The sequence below is a fragment of the Corvus hawaiiensis genome, chromosome 19, assembly GCF_020740725.1.
Source record: "Corvus hawaiiensis isolate bCorHaw1 chromosome 19, bCorHaw1.pri.cur, whole genome shotgun sequence".
In the NCBI taxonomy this organism is placed as follows: Eukaryota; Metazoa; Chordata; class Aves; order Passeriformes; family Corvidae; genus Corvus; species Corvus hawaiiensis.
Window position 1 is genome coordinate 2,218,796 of NC_063231.1, and position 10,479 is coordinate 2,229,274.

The window sequence follows — 10,479 nt, forward strand, 5'->3', positions numbered from 1 at the left end:
GATCTCTCCGCTGCCTGGCTCATCCACGGCCAAACCCCAGCAGCCTCTGGCATCAGCCAGCAGCTCCACAGCGTGTCCGTGGCGCAGCTTCAGGGAAAGCCCCCAGCAGCCGAGGACCGGGATCCGATGCCGGCGGCACCGGGAGCTGAGGAGCTGGGGCAGGCCAGGGAGGACACACAGATGATGCTGGTTTGCTTCCCCCAACCAAGCTTTTTCCCTACAAGAAAACAGGGCTTTTATTTCCCCATGGAAGCACAGGGGGAAAGAGGAGGAGGCCCAGCTCACTTTAGATCCGAGCTTTAAGCCTTTCGAATAAGGTGCAAAATAAAGGTCTTAAAAAAAAAAGAAAAAAAAAAAAAAAAGAAAGAAAAAGTCAAAACCAAAAAAGTGTCTGAGGTTTGATTTTTTTTTGTTTAAAGCAGCCTGTTCCTTTTTTTTCCTTTTTTTTTTTTTTAAATAAACTCCACTGTGCAAAACTGTGCATTTTCTTTGGTATCCACTTAGGTAGTTTGAACTTAGTACTTTTTCCTATGTGTACACATCTTTTTGTCTTGTTTTTCCTTTAGACAGAGAATTAAATTCTCCCCCAAAAAAATCATAATTTTGCTGGAGGCTACTGATTGGCCTGATATTACATAATGCCCCTTATGTAATTGGAAAGAGAGAAATTGATTCTAGCTATCAACTACTGGCCTCAAAAGGAGTTTAAACTTTCTGGCAACATTGGCCTCTCTGAACTGATCACAAGCCTTTCAACCCAAAAAGTTCAACACTGACTTTTTTTTTTTCCTTTTTAAATTACACAAGAGAAAATAAAAACTACACTGCAACAAAAATAACCATTTGTGTTCATGTAGTTAGCAGCAGCTTTTTAAAAAATAATTATAATAATATTAATAAGGCAGATTCTTGCCTTTGTTATGCCATTAAAAACATTCTTGTTCCCTAGATAGAAGCATTCTGGAAAAAAGTTGAAAAAAAAAATAATAATAACCCAACCAAAGCTTGCCTGCAAGTTCAAGTTTTGTAAAAAAATATATACATAATTTATTCTACAACATATGTGCCTTCTGTTCATACTTAGACATGTTTAGTGCTTTGTGTTTAGAGTTCATTTCCTGTCGTCCCTCCTCTGCGGACAGCCCTAAAACCAGCCTGGGTTCCTCGGGTCTGCTGCCTTCACACCACTCTTCCACAGTACCGTTGTCTGCAAACTGTTCTGGGCCAGCGTCTCAGGTCAACGAGCCTTTGCCCGATGGACACGGTGGGGTTTTTGCCTTCCAACCACGCGGGAGAGGCAGAGCCTGCCAGTCATATCTCCGACTCCCGCCGCAGTGGCCGCGGCTCCAGGGGCACCCCCGCCTGGTTGTGGTGCTCCATGTCCGGGTGGGTGTCTGTGCTCATGCTCTCAGGCACCCCCGTGTCGATCTCGTCCTCCTCTTTGCTGCTGAGGGCCACCTCGTTCTCGTAGCAAAAGGAGTTGGCGTTGGAGAGGATGTATTTCTTCTCCGCTAAGTCCCTGGCACTGCAGATGGGTGTGTTGGGCACTTCGTACGTTTTGTGGAACCTCGAGTAGTCCACCTTGTAGTAGTTTTTCTCTTCGAAGAGCACGGGCTCGTAGCGGTGGCCCCAGAGGATCTCATTTGCCAGATATGAGCTGCGGCACTGGGTGGTCATGGCGGTGGCCTCCACCATGCCCTCCAAGATGACCACAATCTCAAAGTCAGCATTGTCCATGTCCTGTTTGCTCAGGTCATACAAAGGACTGTCCTCGTCTATCTCATGCACTATTGTAATGGGGGAGACCAGGAAGATGCGGTCGATGCCGCTGTCAAACCCCACGTTGATGTCTATTTGATCCAGGGGGATGTACTCCCCTTCCGACGTGATCCTGGATTTCAGGAGCTGCGCCCGCACGTGCGCCTCCACCAAGTGGCTTTTCCTCAGGTTGCCCACGCGCCACATCAGGCACAGCTTCCCGTCCCTCATGGCCACCACGGCATTGTGGCTGAAGACCAGAGTTTCGTTCCTCTTTTTTGGCTTAGCCATCTTTGCCATGACGGCACCAATGATGAAGGCATCAATGATGCAGCCCACGATGGACTGGAAAACCACCATGAACACGGCGATGGGACACTCGTCGGTGACACACCTGAAGCCGTAGCCGATCGTGGTCTGGGTCTCGATGGAGAACAGGAAGGCTGCGGTGAAGCTGCTCACCTGAGACACGCAAGGTTTGCTGTTCTCTTGGTTCTCCAGATCCCCATGCAACAGTGCAATCAACCAAAACACACAGCCAAAAAAAAGCCAGGAGAGGATGAAAGTCAGGCAGAAGATCACGAGCATCCACCTCCAGCGGATGTCCACGCACGTGGTGAAGATATCGGCCAGGTAGCGCTGTCCCTTCTCGCCCACGTTGATGAACTGGACGTTGCAGTGTCCATCCTTCTTGACGAAGCGGCTCCGGCACTGCTGCCGGGTGTGGACCTTGCCCTTGCCGTTGCCGAAGCCGTTGGCCACGGCCATGGTGGACAGCTTCATGCCGTCCTCCTCCGAGGACACGATGCTGTAGCGGTTGGTTCGCACGCTGCCCATCACTACTGCCGGGGACTGAGGTGCTTCTGCTTTAGAAAACAGTCTGAGTTTCTGCAAAACCCTTTGGAGAAACAGTTTTGAAAGTTCTACAGGAACACACACACGCGGAAAAACCGGGCAGAGGCCGGAGTCCCCAGAAGCCCTCGGACCAACCAAGGACAGTCTTCTGGCATGCAGGGTGAGCTCAGCCAGCCACCGTCATAGAGAGGGCATGGTCTGCAAGAGAAAGAGAAATGGCACTTTAGATCCTGGAGGAAAAGGATAAGGAACCAAGGAAAATGACACCTGTGGACCTGCAGGAAGTTTCCTCTCTCTTAATGAGATTTTCAGCAATGCTCCATGTCCACAGTTGTGCATGGACAGGGGTCCCACGGTTACTGCAAGGAGGGAATCGCTCTTCCCGAGGGAAAGCGCCAGCGGGATCGCGTCACAGCAGTCTGAGCAATAGTCACTTGAAAGCTGAACACGCAAAGGATCTCTCTGCTATTTACAACTGTCATTTCTGCTTCTTTTGAAACAAACAGTTCCCTTTAACATCCTTCTGTTCAAACATAAACATCAAAGTGCTCTGCAGTGACTTATGATGTGTCTCGTGGACTGTTTGACCCACGGCAAAGCAGGGAGTGTGCAAAAGGGAAGGTGGAGAAAGGGAATAAACTTGGGAAGTGCAAATAGCGGTGATTCCATGAAATTAAAGCACATACAATTGTTTGAATTAAGCTAAAAGAAGGAGTTATGTATTCTCAGCAAATTTCAGGAATAAAGGCTGCAGCAGCTCCTCTCTAACTCCAGATCACCGGGATCTTTGTGGTTTTCACACTTGCATGGGCTGAAAGTAGCACAAAAAATTAGACATTGTAAAGCCCTTCATCTGCTTCTGGCTAAAGCCACCAGGAAAACGCAGCAGAACCAGCTGAGCACCTTCCTAACACCTAGAGGAGCGAGTCCCAGCACCTTCCCCGCGGGAGCCCGGGGCAGCCGCTTCCATCTCCAGCGGGTAACGGTCCCCAGGGTCTGAAATGTCACCAATCAAGACTCAGCAGAAAGGCTACAAAAGCTCCTTCCTGAGGGGAGAAGCCACCAAAAACTTGTTTCAGGGAGGTCTGGCTTAGACCCAGGTCTAGCTTTTAACAAGTGCGTCATCCATTAAGTCATGTACTGCCTATCAGGAAATGGAATTGAAATACTGCAGAGGAGAAGGGATGCATTAAAGCAACTGCTCCATGCACACACGGCCCACAGAGGGACTAAAGCTAAACCCAGCTGGAGAGGAATGTCTGCTGTCCCTTTGGCTCAGCATGGGAGGCTCCAGAACCATTCACAGTAGCACGGGATTAAATCACGGTGCTCTTCCTAAATTCATGTTATCAAAACTCATCTGAGTTTGTCCAAAAGCCAACAAAACTGCAGCCACCGTGGAGCACAACCCCTGCCCAGCAGGACCTCTGCTCTTCCTCTGACTGGAATCTGACAACAGCTGTAGATAAGATGTTCTCTCCTTTCCCAACAACCCAGCCCCTAAAGCCCTGCTGAGGTGCTCCAAAAACTTGATCGATTTCAAACAACTCCTCAGCCCTCCCACATCCTTCTAGCACATTACAAAGGCTTGAGCTCAGCAAACACTTGCTAGGAAAAGAGCAGGCGACAAACAGCAACATCATCAGCTGCCTGCAGGCTGCTTTTCCCTCCAGGATCTCCTCAGGGTTTACTTTCACCTCCTCTTTTCCCCTCGCTCCTGCTTGTTGTGCAAGAATGTGTCCCAATGCCTCCTTGCCAAGATTAGTCATCTGTGACTTCAGCTCAGACAAGACAGTTTGGCAGCTTTTGGCGGGTTCTGCAATGCCCGTTCGAGTGCAGCTCTCAGCACCGAACACTTCTGCTGGAGCTGCCCTCTCACTTCTTCTGGGCACTTATTCTTACTTTTACAACTGCCTTGCCTAATCTGTGTAAAGATCCAACTTTCCCCCCTTACACCTTTTTGTTCCCAGGGTTTCTCATTCCCGTCAGGATATAGTGCTCAAAAATACAAAAGAACTCTCTTAATGCTCACTTAAATGATTTGCTTTGGCCAAAACCCCACTTTTATTAGAAACCTGAACACAGCGGGGAAGCGAAATTACTGTTAATACATCCCACATAAAAAAACTTCTTGAAAAGCCATTGCACTGGTCTGCATATCGATCACTTTCATAAACCACATCCTATAATCACAGTCATGTTCGACTTCCACAGTCAAAGCCTGTTTTGTTCCAAGCTGATGGAAACACACAGCCCACAAAACAGTTTATTCTGGAGTTTGGATTTTTTTTTTTTTTCCCCCCTGGATTTTTAGAGGAAAACTTGCAGTGGAGAGAAAAGATAAGCTGCAAAGTTTTAAACGTCTGAATATGCACCTTCTCCCACAAAAGTCTCGACCTGAGGACACTTGTTTGAATTCCACAAACTCCTGAAATCCTAACGCCAGCTTCCTGTGGCTGCATTTAGAAGTTTGGGACCAGAATTTTCATATTCCTCCCCTGGAGGACCCAGCACCTCTCATCTCCTGTCCCTTGCCCAGCTTCCTCCTCGCTGGCTGTGCTGTGGGGATGAAGCTGCACCCCTTTGGTTCTAAGCATCCCCAAAGCTGGGGGTGAGCCTGGGGGCACCTTTGCAGCCTGCTGGAAGTTTACAGCACAGAGCTCTGGCACACTCCAGGGCTGCAGAGCCCTGTGCCTGCTTTTCCAGCACAAACTGCCTCTCTTCCTACGAGGGCTCAGAGTGGGGAGGAGGATGGGAGGGGTGGGATGGGAGCAGGAGCAACACCATGCACAGGGACCAGCCAGAGGGGCTGATCTCGCTCCTGCTCATGGAAATACAGGTCCTGGGAAATGCCAGTGGATCCACTGGCTGCCCCTGCACCTGCTCTGTGCTCACCCTGACCTTCACAACCACTTCCACCAGAAGTTCCCCAAAAAACCCAGGAACAAACCAGCAGGACAACCTAATGCTACTTCTTATTGTGCCGATCCACCTGCTGCTCGAAGGCAGAACAAGGCTGCTGCCCCTCACTCCACCCCAGCACCAAGTGCTGGTGGCACCAAAAATTCCAGGCTGGTGTGGGAGCAGCCCTGCAATCCTCACTGGGCAAAAGGAGCCAAGCCAGTACCACCAGCCCACCCCAGTTTTGTGTAACTGGGCCTAGTGCAGTGCAGCCAGACACACACAGAGCTGTAAATTATTCATCATCAGCTGTGTTGTTATGATTATTGCTATTATTATTAATCCAGGTGACCTTTCCTCCTGGAAGGGAATACAAGCAACACAGTTTGGAATTACCAGCACTGGCACAGACACGGGATGACTGGGAAGGGATGGGATGGGAGAGCCTGGCTTGCTCTGCTGCGAGGGGATGCTTGGAGGAGCGGACATAAACGGGGCTGTGCTGCATCTGCAGCATTTCTGAGCCAGCATTTGGGGAGATGCCACAACGAGGAGCCCAAACCTTCACTTTCCCCTGAGCATCCCCCTCCAGACCTTCCCTGCGGAAAGGTGCTCACATCGCAAGGCACAGCAGGAGGAGAATTTGTGCAGAAGGTTAAAGACTGAGGGATAACTCTGGAGTGCGAGAGGAGCAGGGGAGGGGTGGACAGGAGCAGTACGGAGCGCTTGGAGCGGTTATTCCCCGGCTGACGCCACCGAGCCCTGTGCAGCGAGCCGGGCACATGTTGCCAAGAGAGCACCAGCACCTCCTCAGCCCAGCGCTCTCCCTGCTGCCCTCGGAAAGCAGAACAAAGCCGCTTCTCGCTCCAGCCAAGCCTGTTCCCACATTCCTGCTCCTCGCTGCCGGGCACGGCCGCCGTTGTAACCTTTCTCCTTAAAAGTCATTCCCCAGGGCTCCTCCGCTGCTCCGGGCAGGACTCAAGTTACACGGAGTGGCGAACTCCGGGAGAAGGAGCTGACCTTCAGGGACAGGCAGCGGGGCGGCGGGGGGGGGAGAAAAAATTAAAAAAGAGCACATGATGCAGAGAAATGGGTGCGAAGAAATAGGAGAAAGGGAAGGACAAGTGGCGCTCGCATCTGCTGTCCTGCCAAGGAGACGGGCTCGGGGTATTTGTGGCTGATGACAAAATAACTACGAGTGGAACAGCCATCAGCAGGGGGTGTACGCGGCGCACCGGCTGCGAGGATGGAACAGCAAACAAGTGTAAAGGTAAGGCCGAGACACGGAGACAAGTGCGGGCAGCCTGCGGGGTGGGGACAGAGCTGCGGGTCCGGCTCAAGCCGGCCCAGAGGCACCTGCGGGTCCCCAGCAGCACCTGCGGGTCCCCAGCGGCCCCCGCCCGGTCACTGACCCCCCAAATCCATCTGCCTTTGCTTATCAGTATTTTTTCCTCTCACTGTCATGAGCTAAGCTGAAACAATACAGCTCTCCACTGCCGACCCAGATGCTTTTTTTCCTGCTTCCCATTTTTTTGGCAGGATGGTCAAAATAAAGAAACCCTCCCGTTTGCAGCATGCCGATGAATGAAGCTACAGGTTCATTTCACACCCCTCTAAACCATCCCGGACGCTCAAACCCACGCATCCGAGTGCCGAGACTCGCTGCTTTTGCCCTCTCTCCGTGCAGGAAACAACAGGCGAGAAGAAGGCAAAGGGATGGAGCGGTGCGCTTTGTGCGACACGGAGCTGTCATGCGAACTTCCAACCCTTCCCCAGGATAAAATATCCCGGGGGGGAGCAGCTGGTGCATGGAAAGTTATGAGCACAAACAGATGCTGGAAGCAGATGCTCGGGCGCTCCAGCCATACCTATCGAATTATTGTAGGCGCTGAGAATAGCTCCGTGAGAAACGCAGAAGTTCCCCTCTTCTCCAAGCCGGAGGCAGCGACATAAAGCGGAGCTTTTATCGCGGGGGTGTCGCGACAGCGCGCGTGCAGCGCATCGCCTCCCCTCCTCAGGGAGAGGGGAAGAGACAGAGCAAGAAGGCGATTCTTACCTGCGGCGGCCGCGAGGGAGGTGCCGGCGCGGAGAAGGGGGTAGATCCGTGCCGAGGCCGTGCCCGGTGCCCGCTCCGCTCGCACTGCGCTCCCGCCCGCCCGCGGCCCCTTTTTGCGGGCGGCCATGGCACGTTTAATACGGCCCCGCCGGCCCCGCCCCCCGCGCGCCCGCAGCCAATCACAGCGCGGGGCGGGCCCGGGGGGCGGGGCCGCGGCGAGCACGGGCAGCGGGGCCGGGAGCGGCGGGGCCGGAGCGGAGCGCGGATGCTCCGGAGGGGCCGGGAAAGGAGCCGGGAAAGGAGCCGGGATGCTCCGGAGCGGCGCACGGAGCCGGGGTTCCCGCTGCCAGGAGGGTCGCGGGAGAAGGCGTTGGGTCCCCCGGTCCGCGCTGCAGCGGCTCGCCGGGTACCCCGTGCGGAAGCTCCCGCGGGCAGAGGGTGCCAGGAGAAGGCGCCGGCTCCCCGGTGCACGGGGTCCCGGGAGAAGGCAGCGGGTCCCTGGATCCTCGGATCCCCGGTGCGGAGGATCCCCGGGTCCCCTGTGCAAAGGCTGCCAGGAGAAGGCACCGGATCCCCGGGTCCCCTCTGCGGAGGGTCCGGGAGAAGGCGCTAGGTCCCCGGATCCCCGGTGCAGAGGATCCCCGGGTTCCCGGTGCAGAGCGTGCCAGGAGAAGGCACCGGGTCCCCTCTGCGCCGGGTCCCCGGGTCCTCGGGTACTCGGTGCAGACGGTCCCGGGAGAAGGCGCCGCGTCCCTGGATCCCCAGTGCAGAGGGTCTCCAGGAGAAGACGCCGCGTTCTCCGGTCCCCGGTGCAGAGGGGGCCAGGAGAAGGCGCCAGGTTCCCCGTGCGGAGACTCCCGGGAGAAGCCGCGGTGGAGAACGGGGACGGCCGCGCTCCATCGGCTCTGCGGGGAGGCAGCGCCGGTGCGGTTTCGTTCCCCGGCCCCGGGACCCTCCGGTTGCTCCCGCGGGCACCCGGCACCTGCCGCGGGCATCCCCTCAGCCTCCCTCGGCAGCTATAAAGGCTTTTGCGGGACTTCACAGGGAGTTTGGGATGGTCCCGTGTGGGAGCTGGGTGCCCGCTCGCTCCTGTTCCCATGTTTTGGGCTGATGTCCGAGGCCCCGGGCAGTGAGAAGAAATACCGGAGAGAGAACAGTTTCGTTCCTTTTGTCCCTTTCTTTATTTTAGTGAAGGGAAATGCCAGGATGCAGGGTGTCCCATCCCAAACTCCCGACCCTAACAGGCATGAGAAGCCAGACAAGCACAGCACAACACCTCTCCTAAACCGAAAATCCTTCTCTTTAACTCAGATGAAACATCCCTTCCAAAACAAGAGCTTTGATCCCTGGACTAAGATCTTTTGGAGCAAGGCTGGAAGCAAGGGAAGGACGAGCCTAGCTGCAGGGCATGGGATCCACGGCTTTGTTCCCTCAGTCACCTGTGACAGCTCGGTCAGGCTGGCCTGGGTTGAAATATGCAGAAATCCAAATGACTTTTAACAGCTTGTCCTCCCTACAGTGGACGTGGCCTAAGACAAAGAAAATAAGGATGAAATGCCTGGCCGGGAGCCTTGCAGGAACAAAAACAGCCTTGTAAGCACAGCCTGAGGTTTGCCAAGCTCCTGCTCTGATGGCCAGAGCAGGGGTGTTGGGTTCCAGGGCAGGTGTCCGCAGCAGGACACTGTCTCTGCCCTCGGGAAGCTGAGTTCCTGAGAGCCAACAGCTGAAATCCATGGAGGAGCCCGTGGTGTGCTGGAAAAATAAGGTGTCTGCTGATTGCAGGGGGGCAGAGCACCCCAGGCTTTAGGAACTGGCATAAACACCTTGAATTGCACCCAGCACTGCGACAGCAGCCCCTGAAACACCCAAAAACGGGTGCTGGGGATGCTCCCGGGAAAGGCAGCGGGAATCAGCAGAAGGTCAGCCTGGAGCTGCCGAAGGATAGACTGCTCCAAGCGGGTTGGCCTCCAGAGAGCTTCTTACAATGTCCAGAGCAGGCTGTAAATATGATTCCTTACTTTCCACAGCAATGCCAGGGCCTGCAGTCGCTCCTCGTTGCTTAAACTCTCCTCCTCCTCCTCCTCCTCGTTTGTTTGCAAAGTTTCCAACTCTGCCACGAGCTGTCTTGAAATCCTCGGTGGAAATGCTCTGCCCAAATGCTCCCTCCTGGCATGGAGGCTCCAAGAGCAGCCTCCCCACGCTGCTGCTGCTCCATCCCACCAGCTGCTGTGCCTGGCACCGGCGGCGTTTGCCGAGTTCCCCACATCCCCGATGAGGAAGTGCCGCATTGTTGCAGCAATAAACACAACGGCCGAGGGCAGCTGGTTCACGAGTGCCACATTTGTGTGTGCAGGAGGCGTAGAATTTACGTGGTGGGGAGGGGGAAGGAGAGACAAGTGCTTCTGTTTGTTGAGCAATCTGGCAAGTTGGGCAATCACGCTGTTTGTGAGTTGTTCTTGGGTGGCTCCGTTCGTTTGTAAGGGGAAGAGAAGTGCAAAACTTATGAATGATGGATCCGGAAAGCAGAATCTATAAGGGGGATGACTGCAATTAGTTTATCCATTCAGTGAGATGAAGATAATTAAATGCACAGGATTTGAAAGACACAGTTCGTGTACCTATAACAGAGAAAAGATTTCCCTTGTTGCTCTTTGTGTACTTCCCATGAACTGCTAAAATAACAATTTGAGGAACCTTGAAGAAGTATTTGCCCATCTATGTGGCAGTGAAATGAAGAGCTGTGATCCACTCCTGCTCAGAGGTGCTCAGCTGGGGGATGGGTGCAGCAATTCCCTGTGCAATATCTCCAAGATATTCCAGATTGCAGCCCGGCTTTGGAGACTCTTACTCAGCCTTTACTCATGCGAAGCGACTGATAAAAAATACAGCCCTACTACAGATTTATCTGC

At 53.8% G+C, this 10,479-nt stretch overlaps 1 protein-coding gene across 1 annotated transcript; it reads right to left on the bottom strand.

Moving 5' to 3' along the window:
* Positions 1-1,010: 1,010 nt before the first annotated feature.
* KCNJ2 (potassium inwardly rectifying channel subfamily J member 2) lies at positions 1,011-7,684 on the bottom strand. Its single transcript, XM_048323892.1, has 2 exons — positions 7,571-7,684; positions 1,011-2,811 (listed from the first exon to the last, which is right to left on the bottom strand). Exon 2 carries the CDS (start codon positions 2,593-2,595, stop codon positions 1,312-1,314), a length of 1,284 nt encoding a protein of 427 aa, XP_048179849.1. The 5' UTR covers positions 2,596-2,811; positions 7,571-7,684; the 3' UTR covers positions 1,011-1,311.
* Between the last annotated feature and the right edge of the window lie 2,795 nt (positions 7,685-10,479).